This window comes from Sinocyclocheilus anshuiensis, unplaced genomic scaffold (genome assembly GCF_001515605.1).
Source record: "Sinocyclocheilus anshuiensis isolate Anshui unplaced genomic scaffold, SAMN03320099.WGS_v1.1 scaffold1371, whole genome shotgun sequence".
NCBI lineage: Eukaryota > Metazoa > Chordata > Actinopteri > Cypriniformes > Cyprinidae > Sinocyclocheilus > Sinocyclocheilus anshuiensis.
Genome location: NW_015539833.1, coordinates 856,186 through 869,972, shown reverse-complemented (window position 1 = coordinate 869,972; position 13,787 = coordinate 856,186). Strand labels below are relative to the sequence as shown.

General features: G+C 35.3%; 4 protein-coding genes across 4 annotated transcripts in view; 3 read left to right on the top strand and 1 right to left on the bottom strand.

Moving 5' to 3' along the window:
- Window positions 1–246, bottom strand: part of LOC107684312 (glutathione S-transferase C-terminal domain-containing protein-like) — a 46,762-nt gene extending 46,516 nt beyond the window's left edge. The window contains exon 1 of the mRNA XM_016480546.1: window positions 162–246. The gene's annotated coding sequence lies outside the window, so the exon portion shown is untranslated. The remainder of the gene's footprint in view (window positions 1–161) is intronic.
- A 3,287-nt stretch (window positions 247–3,533) lies between these two features.
- On the top strand, window positions 3,534–7,731 carry LOC107684311 (phosphatidylcholine:ceramide cholinephosphotransferase 2-like). Its single transcript, XM_016480545.1, has 5 exons — window positions 3,534–4,087; window positions 4,986–5,088; window positions 5,373–5,526; window positions 5,733–5,899; window positions 7,462–7,731. The coding sequence occupies exons 1-5, from the start codon at window positions 3,660–3,662 to the stop codon at window positions 7,645–7,647; spliced, it is 1,038 nt and encodes a 345-aa protein (XP_016336031.1). The 5' UTR covers window positions 3,534–3,659; the 3' UTR covers window positions 7,648–7,731.
- Window positions 7,732–8,783: 1,052 nt separating this feature from the next.
- On the top strand, window positions 8,784–12,870 carry LOC107684310 (cytochrome P450 2U1-like). Its single transcript, XM_016480544.1, has 4 exons — window positions 8,784–8,986; window positions 9,070–9,412; window positions 10,347–10,671; window positions 12,846–12,870. The coding sequence occupies exons 1-4, from the start codon at window positions 8,891–8,893 to the stop codon at window positions 12,868–12,870; spliced, it is 789 nt and encodes a 262-aa protein (XP_016336030.1). The 5' UTR covers window positions 8,784–8,890.
- A 285-nt stretch (window positions 12,871–13,155) lies between these two features.
- Window positions 13,156–13,787, top strand: part of LOC107684325 (hydroxyacyl-coenzyme A dehydrogenase, mitochondrial-like) — a 3,330-nt gene continuing 2,698 nt past the window's right edge. Inside the window, exon 1 of the mRNA XM_016480555.1 lies at window positions 13,156–13,360. Coding sequence (XP_016336041.1) covers window positions 13,184–13,360 — 177 coding nt within the window. The 5' untranslated portion in view covers window positions 13,156–13,183. The remainder of the gene's footprint in view (window positions 13,361–13,787) is intronic.

Here is a 13,787-nt window from a genome sequence, read left to right as displayed (position 1 = left end):
GTAAGTGGTCAAATAGTCTTTAAACATTTAGCTGTATTTGAAGTCACTGAGGATGCTACCTGACTGGGTTTCCCGTGGCGTCACGACATCACTAAGCACAACAATCAACGAAAATTAACAAACGAAAATAAAATGAAGAAAAGTGAAGTGTGCCTACTCACAATGTTTGAATTGAGCAAAACACCCACTAGGCAACACATGTGAAACTCTCCGTGTTACATTAAAAATAGTCCGACTATAAACCGACATCACTTTGAGTTCCACCAACGCTTTACTTGACTTATGACGTTGCGTGAACATTTGGGTGGCGTTATGCAAATCTTCCCACATAGTGATGTAGACATGTGAGGGCGTGTTAGAACAGCCATTTTAGGTGTGGCTGACTTTGAACTTTTATAAAGAATATCTCTTTGGATTTGAGACTTTACAGATCTTTATGCACCAAGAGCTTGTAACACTCCAAAGAGAAAGGAAAAATTGAAATCGCATCATATGACCCCTTTTTTTAACGAATAACATTTATAACAACTTTAGTTTTTTTTTCTTTCATATATACTGAGACATTTATCATGTAACATTCACCGTGTGGCATTATGCCAGTAATTAATTTTTTTTAAATGGGGGAAACTTTGCAAACTGTCTCAGAGACACAAAACTATTTGTAATTTTTGACACATGATTTATCTTCTACCGAGCAGTGCGTGAATTATACTGTGAACCGTATTTAATTATTATTATTATTATCATTATTATTATTATTATTATTATTAATAATAAATTATTTTATAGCTATTTTTGTAGTAGCAATTTAAGGTGTCAAAGAAAAGGCACTACAGAACACTTATTCTTTTCACCATGTTATTTATTTATTTTTACCGGCTTCCATGGTATCTCGCACCCCAAGGTACCGTTGCTATGGTTACTTCCTCACGCCAAATAAATAAATAAATGTAACTTTTGTGGTCAATGAAACGTTTGAATCTACACCTGAAAAAGGTAATGTTTCCTCTTTAATACGTTATTTGAGTTATAAATCTGTCTATGACTGCTAATTTAAAGCTAATTGCATTGATTGCATTAGAAATGAAAGAGTGTTAATTGTGACTTAAAGCTGGAATTATGGAGGAATTTTTGCCCATGATGGGATTTCTCTAGAGAATAATCCAGTTTCTAGATCATTCTAATTTTATTCTGAGATTATCTTTCTAGTTCCATCTAGTTCAGAGTCTATAGTCCAATTCAACGAACATATCTAAACTTGGAAAGCTGCTTTACAGTACAAAGGTACACTCTTTCTAACATGTAACTGCTCAAATTCAGATCATTACATTGCTCATATACAGCTATCAGTTTACTTTGTAGAGGCATGGTGGTTTAGGCCCAGCCAAGGAGGCTTCCCATAAAACCTTCAAAGGGTGTGTATATAGTTCAGTTTACAGCTGAAGATAATTGTATGGTTACACACACACACACACACATGTTGGTTTCACTATATCAGTGAGGATATCTCATAGTGGAGATGATGTCTGCTAAACTCTAACCTTAAACCACAAACCTGTTGATATCAGACTTAAAGTAAAAAAAAAGTAATTTAAACATCTTTTAAATAGAGAGAATTGCTTCAAATGTCCTTCAATTTTCAAATTTTTTGGCATATTTCACTATATTTTTGAAGACATTTTCAAAATATATAACAGGTATAGACAAACCTGCACACACACAAACAGATCTCCATCAAAACTGACAATTAGGTCTAGTTTGTTACGACATTAATTCAAGTCAACATCACGTTTGTATTCGAGTCAAAATATCACTGAATACATTAGAATGCATCAACTAAAGACATTGTTAAAGGTCAGAACAAGTAGAAATAACTCCTTGAGGTAGCAACTGCAACTTTATACAATGAAACAAGGTACAAAATGTAAACAGTAATATCTAAAGATTGGTTGAGAATCCACATTCACAAAATATTCAAGGTGTAGGTATCCAAATGTGTATTCTCATTATTCATTTAGCACATGCTTTTATGCAAACGACACACCCAAGTGTGGAGTACTACAAATTGAGTGAACAATGCAAGTTCAAAAACACAAGTGCATGAGTGTGCCTGCAAGGGATAATATAATCAACTCAGAGCACGAGGAGAAAAGCCTTTCTCTCTCATCTCTTTAAGTGTGAGGCGGGGGCTCTTCGGTTTTTTCTGTCCTTCCCTTTGATGCTGAATTTAACCTCTGCACGAGCTGGGAGGGGGGATGCTCAACAGGCCTCGCAACCATATGATTACCAATTTGTTTGCGACCGGGCACCACTGCTCCCTGAGAGAAAAATACAGGCTTGGTCTGGAGGTAGGAGGCAGGGCTGGAAATAGCATGGAGCGGAGCCAGCCAAGCCATCCATTTACTGTCTCTGGGAGCATGTGGAAGAGATTTTCCCCTGCCAGGTCTCCACCACAAGCATCACCATTAGAGTGCAGGGTGGAGACTGGGAAAACATGCCCCTCTAAACGTGGTTGCACGAAGAGAAGTTTCAGAGACGAGTGTGGGACCGATAGAGCTCGGTTCTGCATGTAGAGCTGCGGGACACAACAGGCAAGTGCTTTTGAATTGGAGAAATCTCTCTTTAAAGCTTTTTGTGAGAACGATTTGCTTGGAAAAAAAACTATTTTAGTCAGTTTTGATCTGTAATTTAGTTGCATCCACATAATAGTACAAAAGTTATGAGAGATAATGCTATTTTTTGTCTTGTTGCAGTACAGTGAACCAATGTTGTGTACAATCCAATCCATTCGAAGCAGATTTGTAATAAGAACTCATTTCCGATGTAATTATATTTCAGCCTAAATTGATTTGGAGGAAATCAATGCTTTCGTGTTGAGTGATTTGTACAATCCATCATTCGTTCTGCGTCCATCCCGAAGCTCTGTTTACTGTTTGTAAATATTGTATGCCGCCGTAATGAGGGTTATTGAGATGCACTTTGAGTGTAATGGAGCAAAGATGTTCTCAGACCTGAAAGCTTTCAGATAAATAGAAAAGGCCGTTCGTGAAATGCTCTTGTTTCTGGGTTGAGAAGTCACTGCTGGACTCAGACCTGAACATGGATGCTTTTTTTCTGTGTGGCTTTTCTCTAGATGGCATTTTGTAGTTGTGTCAGATGTTTCAGCTTTTAAATGATATGCTTTGCTTTTTTATTTGAATGCATTGAGCACATAAAAGAGGATTAGAGGACGTTTCATATATAGATGAAAGATTTCTAGCCAAAAGACTTAAATATATTAAGTGTATTAAATCATACCAATACTTGCCTTATTAATTTATCATATAATAAAACTGAACATTTTGAATGTCAATTTTCATGGTGAATCTAGATCAATATTGTGAAAAATTGTTTCTTTTTTACAGAAACATTTGATTTGCTGTCATGAAATTGAATTTAAGTATATCAGTGTATCAGCCATTTGACCTTTAAAATGTAACAGTTTACTATTTTAATGTGCTTCTGTTTACTTGTATTTTTAAAAGACAGTTCCAGCCACATCATATGAGAGCTGAAAACACAGGCCTTTCATAATCACCGCAGAGGAGAGTAACCTACAGTGCCTTACAGGAGAGAGTCTTGGCAGGAAGTCAGTCGTTTGTGGGTAGTTGTGGGTACTCATGGCATCGTCAGACCACCAAGGAAACAAGGACCCCACAAACACAGATGGGACGCCGTCCCCTGGCACATCTTGCCCCGTCCACAGCCACGCTGCTGAAGAAGCGAAGCGGAACGGCTTGAGGAAAGCCCTGGTCAGACATCGAGACTATGTCAAAATCTCCGTGCCTGAAGGAAAGGGCAACCGATTGCCGTCGGAATGGTGGAAGACGTTCATCGCTTTGTTTTATGCTGTTTTTAACCTGGTTTTGACCTCGGTTATAATCACAGTGGTTCATGAGAGAGTACCACCCAAGGAGAGCAGCCCACCTCTGCCGGATAAGTTCTTTGACTATATAGACCGCGTGCAGTGGGCGTTTACAGTGACTGAGGTCAATGGAATGGTTCTGGTGTCTATATGGTCCATTCAGTTGCTCTTTCACAGATACAAGTAAGAGGCATCACTCAACATTATACTGATGACACTGTAGCCTGTTAATCAGCTCTGTTAGATTACATTTAATGGATTGTTGGGGTTATGTTTAAGATGATGTAGAGCAGCATGGTGAATGAATAGCCTTGAGGGTAGTTATAAAAATTAATTTTGCATTGAGGAAATAAATCTAATGAATATTACCAACTTTATGGCATAAAAACGGTACAAAATTAAAGCTTGAAACTCTTGAAAAAGTCACTTGTAATAGGATCTTAACCTTCCGAAATTGTTGTTCATCAATTTCAGGTTGTCATACAAAATATAATTTATGTTCTTTATATGAGGTTTAGCATTGATAAATGAATAAACAAACAAACAAACAAATAAATAAATGGTAATGGGAAATTTACATTTCTCATAAATAAAAAAAAAAAGGTTCCATAATTTTTTTATAACTTTGGTAAGTGGGTTAAATGTTTGATCTTGTTGAATTGTCAACATTACAATTTTAAAAACGGAATTTTCAAAATGGAAAATTTAATTATTTACTTGTCTTACTGCTGTCCTACCAGAAAGGGTCCAACTGACGTTACTTCTTACATATTTTTTTGTAATATTGCACAGCTACATATTAACAACTTACAAATAAAAACAACAACAACAAATAATAATAACCATTTCAACAGATTGAACAAAATTATAACAAGATGTGTGACTATTATCAAATCTAATAATCAAATCTAATAGTTCTCATTCCAAAGAACATGCTATTTGTACCCTAGTTATTCTCTATTCATGGATAGAGCATTATAAAAAGGCGTTGAAGGCTCAGCAATCTCAACCTAACCCAAATCTGTTTAATGATGACAAAAATTAACTTTTTTATTTTTCTGTTCCATATAGGGCTATTAAGACGATATTTCTTCCTTTTGGGCACATTGTACATGTATAGATGCATAACCATGTACGTCACCACTCTACCCGTGCCTGGCATGCACATGGTCTGTGCACCAAAGGTAAACGCCGATTTAAAAAATATATATATATTTCAGCTGTTCCTCTTTGTCATGATCCCCTCAGGATCTTATACCTAGATAATGTAAGATAAGCAAATGCATCTGGCTTTTAGATCTGTAATATCCTCTGCCTTCCTGAAGACAAATATTGCAGGCTTTACAAAGGGTTCAGATTCTATCAGTTTATGGAATGATTTTTCAATTCACGATTCATGTCACCAACCACTCATCTTTCAACATTCAATATCCTCACTCATTTCTTCTTTCCTGCATCTCTCATGCAGCTCCAAGGAGATTCCCAGGCAAAGCTGCAGCGTGTTCTGCAGTTGCTCTCTGGTGGTGGATTATCAATCACTGGATCTCATCTGTTGTGCGGTGACTTCCTCTACAGCGGCCACACTGTCATTCTCACACTCACGTACCTCTTCCTCAAGGAGTGTATGTCACTTTCTCAGATGGCTGACTTTATTTGAAGACACAAATAGAAAGACTGTCTGCTAATTACAGACTTGAGGTCACTGTAAGCAATTTTAGATTCTGTTTTTAGCCATTCAGAAGACACTGAGCCACTTTCTGACCATTCATTTTGCATGTTCAAAGAGCAACCCATTATGATTCATAACTGATTCTTTGTTTCTCTCTAGATTCTCCTCGTTCTTTCTGGTGGTACCATCTTCTGTGTTGGTTAACGGCTGCTGTGGGTGCCATGTGTATCCTGGTGGCCCATGAGCACTACAGTGTGGATGTGGTGGTGGCGTATTTCATCACCACCCGACTGTTCTACTGGTATCACACTATGGCTAATCTGCAGGTATACATTCATCAGTAACATTAAACAATAGAAATGCTCGAATAAGGCTTTTATTAAATAAGGATTTTGGTGGTCTTCCTGTAATCTATTTCCAAGTAAAAAAGGCAATCTGGGTGGAACATATCAGATGACGTCAATAATATTTTTGTCCATTTTTACAGATGAGAAAACAACTTGTAGGACTGTGTTCACTATTGTTCAAGGGGATTTTTTTTTGTTAGTTTTTGAAAGAAGTATTTTATGTTCACCAAGGCTGCATTTATTTGATCTAAAATACAGTAAAATAGTAATATTGTGAAATATTATAATTTAAAATACCTGTTTTCTATTGTAATATATTTTAAAATGTTATTTATTGCTGTGATGCAAAGCTGAATATCCAGCATCATTACTCCAGTCTTCAGTGTCACATGATCCTTCAGAAATCATTCTAATGTGCTGATCTGCTGCTCAAGAAATATTTCTTATTATTATCACTGTTGAAAACAGTTGCTTAATACTTTTGTGGAAACCATGATTTTTTTTTGTCAGGATTCTTTCAAGAATAGAACGTTCAAAAGCATTTATTTGAAATGAAAAACTTTTGTAACGCTATAAATGCCTTTATTGCCACTTTTGATGAAATTAACGCATCATTGCTAAATAAAAGTAGACATTTCTTAAGAAAAAAATCGTACAGACCCCAAACTTTAGAACAATAGTCTACCTCAAAGCTGTGAAACGTAAGCTAAAAGGCACTAAAACGGCACTTCATGGGGTCTAAATGTGTACTTTTTGCGTTAAAATACGTTCTTGTTCACATATTTTGATATATTTTCATTTTGCATATTGTTGATATTTTTGATCTCCAGCCTCATGAAGACAACTACAAACACACACATCTGAAACCACAGCGAAGCTCTCAGCTCAATTGCGATTTAGATTCAGGGTGTCACTAAACCCAAGGCACCAAAACAGCACTAAGCCTTTTACTGAGAGCGTTTACATGACCCAGGGTACACTGAGAATATCCAAATCCATTAGGTCGAGCATCTGAGAAATGACTCCCTGATGATGGTAAAGTGCTGCACATTCGATTGAAGCCAATCTAGATATTTTAAACAGGAAAATTCCTTTCAAACTAGCAGAACACATCATGGTTATTCATACTGTTACAAGCAAAGTAGCCCATGATATCAAAACTGTCATATCTCAGAAAGGATATTTATGGTGGTTAAAAAGCATCCACAAAATAAAAAAAACTGAAATGCAGTGTGCGGTTGAGTCTTTGGACTGGTGTCTGTGTCCTGAAGTGGCTCCGAGGCTTCTGTCCTCAATGATAACAGTGATTTTTATGAAATTACTCAATTGCTTTGGAACCAAAATATCATATCAAATTTCGCAGAACTGCTTTTTGTCATTTAATCTCTCAACTGCAGTGCATTTATATCCTGTGCATTGCCACTTCTGTTTTTAGAAAACCAGAAGTAGTCAGTCATCTGACCATGCATAACAATGTTCTGTCTTTTTATTTGAATTCATCCTAATTATGATTTTAATTAATATTTTCATGTTTTCTCCAGACATTAAAGTGTTCTCCGAACAACTACCTCACTCATACATGGTGGAACCCCGTTTTTAACTTCTTTGAGAGGAACGTTCAGACACAAGTGCCCTGTTCTTTCTGCTGGCCAATCACATGGCCGCCTGCCTGTCTGAAGAACCCCTGTAAGAAATATTCCATGGTGCAGAGCGGCCGGGAGGAGTGACGTCGTGAATTCATCACAATGCCTAGACCAACATGTGGAAATGTTTTATATTTCACTTGTGGCTATCTCAGTGTTTACACCATACCAAAGACCAAAGACTGTTTGGCTATTGTTGCTAATTACATCTCTTATAACACTGGGCCAAACAGTTCATGATAATCAAAATATTGTAAAACTCAATATTATTTAACAAGTCATTGTTGATATTTTTACATTAAATTATATTCAGTCAGTGTGGCCTTTTAAATAAACACTTTTGAAAGTATCTGAAGGGCCTACGGAAAGTGTTATGTTATAAACAGATCGCTTTCTGTCAAAACAGATCTATTTGTTTGTGCATGCTTCTTAGTTGTCATATTTTTCCTTGTCTGTTTATTTAATTGTCATCTAAACACATGTTTGTCATAAAAGGTGTTGTTTAACAGTGTTTCGTTAATTTTATACACAATGTTATATTAGAAATGCATGCATTCTTTTTCTAATGATTCACGCCAACTGTTATTTTCAGTTCTTAAAAACAGAATGACATTTTATGGAAATAAATGGTTTACAATAACACCTAGTGCACCTCATGTTGTATGACATTTTTAAACACTTCTTTATCAAAATGTTTATGCAATTACCAATGTCACAAAAAGGAAATGAATGCATAACTCTGAAGATGTGCACAAACTACACATTTTTAAATGGTCACAATATTTATTTAACTGCTTATTTATTTATCTCACATGATTCTTAAGATTATGGTGATGATTGTAATTATTATTATAATTATACAACTGTTAAAATACATCAAATGCATCATTTAAAAAAACTGAAACTTAAGTTATAAATGTATAAATACATTTATAAAGGGTTATAATAGTTAACTAAAACTGAAACTAAAATTCAAAACATTTCCATTACTAGAAATAAATTAACTAAATGTGATTTAGTTTAACTTAATGTACTAAATTAACTAAAAAATTAAATAAAACTTCAAACACACACACAAGCTTGTGTCTGCTTCCTCTTATTGGATCAGTTGACCACACCCATTAGTTTTCGTCATCGGTTGATTCACCAATCAACTGTCAGCATGGCGTGCTCCTCTCAGCCAATGAAAAATACAAGAACACTCTACCCATGCTGCAGCTCCAGCAACATAGGAAGAAAATGTGTTTGAACAGCAGATAGCAAGTATTGATCAGGAGGAACTATGCGTCTGTTTTAGGAGACAGTGGATTTGATAAGTGCGCGAGTCATGGATGCTTCCCTGTCTTTGCTGTGGCAGTGTGTGTTCTCGCCTGTGAATATTGTGGGTTTGGTAGCGTTTGTGCTTCTTTTCTATGTGCTGCAATATGGAGTCAATATAGTGCCACATATTGCAAAACTTTATTATTTTGCATATATATGTGGCATTATATTGACTCCATACTGCAACAGTATGAGAGGCATCGAAGATACGCGAACATCCCTCCGGGTCCAAAGCCATGGCCCATCGTGGGCAACTTCGGGGGCTTCCTTGTGCCTTCGTTTATTTTAAGACGACTTGCAAAGTATCGTAAAGAGTTTGCAAAGATGGCCTCGAATCCGCTGTCACCTCAGGCTGGACTCATGGAGATGTCCAAACTCTATGGGAACATATTCAGCATTTTTGTTGGGCCTCAGCTTATGGTCGTGCTGACAGGATATGAAACTGTCTGGGACGCGATGTTAAACCATCCAGAGGTCTTCTCTGACAGACCACAAATACCGCTCGTAACTATTATCACCAAGAGGAAAGGTAAGATAAGCAGTCATTGTTAATGATTGCTGCATGCCATGATAATAGATCCGCGTAGATTAGAGCAGAACAGAACAGAATAGAACAGAATAGACTGGAGCAGAATAGTACAGAACAGAAAAATGCAGTATTGAAGAGAATAGAACAGTAGAAGAGACTGACTCCGAATAGAATAGAACAAAGTAGGCTACAATAGACTGGAGCAGATTAGAATAATGTAGAATTGAATAGAATTGAACAGTAGAAGAGACTGACACAAAATAGAATAGGACATAATAAAAAACTGCAGAATGGAACGGAATAGAACATAGTATAACAGACTGGCACAGAATGGAAAAGAATAGGACAGAGTATAATAGACTAAAGCATAATAGAATAGAACAGAATATTATAGAATTGAACAGAACAGAACAGCAGAAGAGACTGACTCAGAATAGAATAGAATCAAACAAAGCAGAATGGAAAATAATAGACTAGAACAGTAAAATAGACTGGAGCAGAATAGAATAGAATAATGTAGAATTGAACAGAAAACAACAGAAGATACTGATGCCAGAATAGAATAAAACAGTGAAGAATGAAATATAATCAAATAGAACAGTAGAAGAGACAGACACAGAATAGAATAGAACAGAATAAAACGGTAGAATGTAACTGAATAGAATCAAATTAAACAGTAGACTGGAGCAGAATAGAACAGTGATATATATGATAATGGTGCAGAACAAAACAGAACTGAACAGGACAATAGAGAAATGAAGAACAAAATAATAAAGCAGAATAGAATTGAACAAAACAGAATAGGTAACAGTAGAATAAAATAACAGAATAGAATGTCAGAGCCTGGTTTCAGAAATTTTAACTTGCATTTATAAGTTAAATGACCAAATCTAAAAGTGAAGCTTTGTATGTTTGAACCTAATGTTGTTCACAGGGATTGTGTTTGCGCTCTATGGTCCTTTGTGGAGGACAAACCGTAAATTCTGTCACAGCACTCTGCGCAGCTTTGGCTTTGGCAAGCTGAGTCTGGAGCCTTGCATCTATGAAGGCCTGACCATGATTAAAACAGAACTGCAGAGCCTCATCGAAAAAGCAGGGCCTTCTGGTATTGATCTGACTCCTCTCATCAGCAATGCTGTCTCCAACGTCATCTCCTCTATGAGTCTGGGTCAGCATTTCCATCACCAGGACCAGGAGTTCCGCACCATGCTGGATCTCATGTCTCACGGGCTGGAAATTAACGTCAGCACATCCATTTTGTTCAGGAAACAAAACATTTTGTTCCATGAGACTGTTATTATTATTATTATTATACTTTTTTTTTTAAGCATTATTGCAGAAAACTCTTTCAAATATGGTTTAGTGTTATTATCATAAAAACACGAATGGGTGTTCAACTATGGACCTGAAAACAGATTCTGTGAAATCCTGGAATAAAAAGCTCTCTAAAACAACACTCACTAATTTTAATTTCATTTTGTGGTGGAAAGTAAAATTGAAATATTTTTGGAATAAAATGGCCAGTCTTGCTAAGGCTAATTTCATAGCTTGAATTTCATGTCCAATACACACACTATTTTCACACTTTTTGTATAATTTGACAAAAATGCTGCTCGATTGGAAATGATGCACAATAAAATATTCTGCTGAAAAGCAATATTTACCTTGATTTGTCTTTACTTTCTTCACACATCATGTGTCATGTTCCATCGCAAGCTCTTCACTGAAACTGTTGCTTCCTTACTAAACAACTACACTAATCGCTTATTTTTACCCTAATCAATACACTGTTGATGAAACGTTATTAAAGACGAAATTGTTTGTTGTGGAGGATATAATGCTATAAATGTGGGCACAGTGATCATTTTTGAAAATCCATCATCGTTTTAAACGTAATCATTTGTATTTCTAATATAGATTTTAATATTTGAACATCTGAGTTTAGGATAAGTGTAAACACAATCTATATATCTGCGGCTGTAATTATTTTAAATCATGTAATAGCATGCATATAAAATCAATATAATTTATTAACGCCAATCTTACACAATGTATTACAGTAACAACGAAAAAATATATATATTTTTTTTTTAAAAAGAGAAAAGAACAGCAATTATACGCGGTTCAATGGTAAGAAATTAATTAATTTCCTTATTTAATTTTTTTATTTGTACAAAGATGTAGCTTAGAAATGGTAATCAACCATTAGAGTGGAGTTTTTAATTAAAACGCATTTGCTATTAATAACTTTTTTTTTTTTTTTTTCACTTCACAGTTTAAATATTAGTAAGAAAAAAACAATGGGGCTAAAGGTGCATTTGATTTGATTTTCCTCTTAACCACTAGATGGAACAAAAACTCAATGTTTTTCAATGTAATTGAAACTTTTCAATGGATATATGCAGCAAATAAGAATAGTTTTATTCAAGTAAATCAACAGTTTTGCAATAGCTGAAGAATATGTAAAACTGTGATATTTTGAGTAAAAAGTACCCTTACTGTTGGGGATATAGGCACAATAACTGACATGATAATAAATAGCTGGCTGGCTTTTCCATTTGTTGACATTACATGGTTAGATTCAGATGGTAAATATCATGTATTAAGTTGGGTGTCCACCTTAGAGATGATCATCATGTTTATAATGTAAACATCTTATTTAAAAATATGATAATCATATAATACATAGGACCGACCGTCACAGAACACGCGATCATGCAGGTCACATGCACTCTTCACAAGATCTAAACTAGATTCGACTAAGTCTGCAAGGTTTGTGAAATTAAATGTTCATTAGTCATTCAAAGATTTGTTTAAATTATATAAATGCGTATTTGCGGAATGCTGATGGCAAATGAGAAAGTATTATAAAGTTTGCCTTTAATAATATTAAAGCAATCGTTATAATACTTTTTTGTATACATTTTAATTCCTTTGTTTAACAGTTCTATCTGATTATTAGATAGACTTCTATCCATATTAGACAGAACTGAATGACAACAGCGAACAAGAGGGAGAATATGAGCACTGTGTGCTCAGGCGCTGTCAAAATAAAAGTCTCTAACACATCGGCCAAACAGAAAAACTTATCGGCCGATGCCGATATTTGAAAAATGGCAGATATCGGCCGATATATCGGCCTTGGCGATATATCGGTCGACCACTAAATAAAATATATTTATTGTTACTACTGTAAAGCTGTATTAAATTATGGGATGTTCTTCAAGCACTATAAGAAGATCTTTTCTGTATTTTTTTTTTTATTATTTATTGAATAAAAGTAAATGAAATAATTTGAATTATTAAGTAAACAGAATATGCTACAAACTTTGCTGAAGTGATTGTTTTGAACACTTATTAACTTAGATATTACACACAAAAAAAAAACAAAATTTTATGATTTATTTTCTTGAAAAATGTGTTGTTCCATCAGTGTTCCTATAGTCACTGTATATTAAGCCGGCCACTAATTACACTGCTACTTATCAAATAAATAAATACATAGACATTAAGCTGAAATTATATGAAAGTAAAGAGCAGAGCTATGTAGGAAATATGTTGACAAATGTCACTTATACTGTTCAGCGTCATTTTACAAAAATATTTAATGCAGAGATCGACCAATCAGAATCTAGTATTCTGAAGAGCTGTGAAAAGAGAGTTTATATTCAGTGTTTAATTTTGCTGTAAATTTATGCTTTCTAATTTACATACTTGTACTATGCACTAAAAGTAATCGCCTTTCTTGTTGCATACTGTTAAGCATGAATAATGAAGCTTGGTTTACTATTGTATCATTCAGATGTTTGCTGTCTCTTCAGACACACTATCTTCGCTAGCAACACGTCTTCCCTGCCAATCACAGACATCGCCAGCTCCACGGCCAGATTAGATCGCTTTGGCGGTCTGCATTTTTTCAACCCCGTCCCAATGATGAAGCTCGTGGAGGTTTGGATTGAATTTATGATTCACTCACTGCTGCTCATCCATCCACCTTAATACAAATGTCAATATCTCTTCAAGATATTGAAGCTTGCATTTAATTGAATATATGAAGCATGTAGTTTCATTGTCTTGTTAAAGGAATAGTTCACCCAAAAATGAAAATTCTGTCATTAATTACTCACCCTCATGTCGTTCCAAACCCATAAGACCTTCGTTCATCTTCGGAAAACACAAATTAAGATTTTTTTTATGAAATCCGAGAGCTTTCTGACCCTGCATTCTGACGTAGAACACGCATGCGCTGCGCCTTGTTTACAATCAGAGGTATGCACACGTATGCGTCATGGTATTCTCGTGAACACACGGCAAAGACTGACATGGAAGAGACGAAATAGTTGAATAATTTTTTTTTTTTTTTTTTTGCGCACAA

Coding starts and splice junctions, on each gene's coding strand:
- LOC107684310 (XM_016480544.1), top strand. CDS start 8,891: ATGGATGCTTCCCTGTCTTTGCTGTGGCAGTGTGTGTTCTCGCCTGTG. Junction 8,987..9,069: donor TTCTTTTCTATGTGCTGCAA/TATGGAGTCAAT, acceptor TCCATACTGCAA/CAGTATGAGAGGCATCGAAG. Junction 10,672..12,845: donor AACGTCAGCACATCCATTTT/GTTCAGGAAACA, acceptor TTGTTCCATCAG/TGTTCCTATAGTCACTGTAT.
- LOC107684311 (XM_016480545.1), top strand. CDS start 3,660: ATGGCATCGTCAGACCACCAAGGAAACAAGGACCCCACAAACACAGAT. Junction 4,088..4,985: donor TTGCTCTTTCACAGATACAA/GTAAGAGGCATC, acceptor AGGGCTATTAAG/ACGATATTTCTTCCTTTTGG. Junction 5,089..5,372: donor ACATGGTCTGTGCACCAAAG/GTAAACGCCGAT, acceptor TCTCTCATGCAG/CTCCAAGGAGATTCCCAGGC.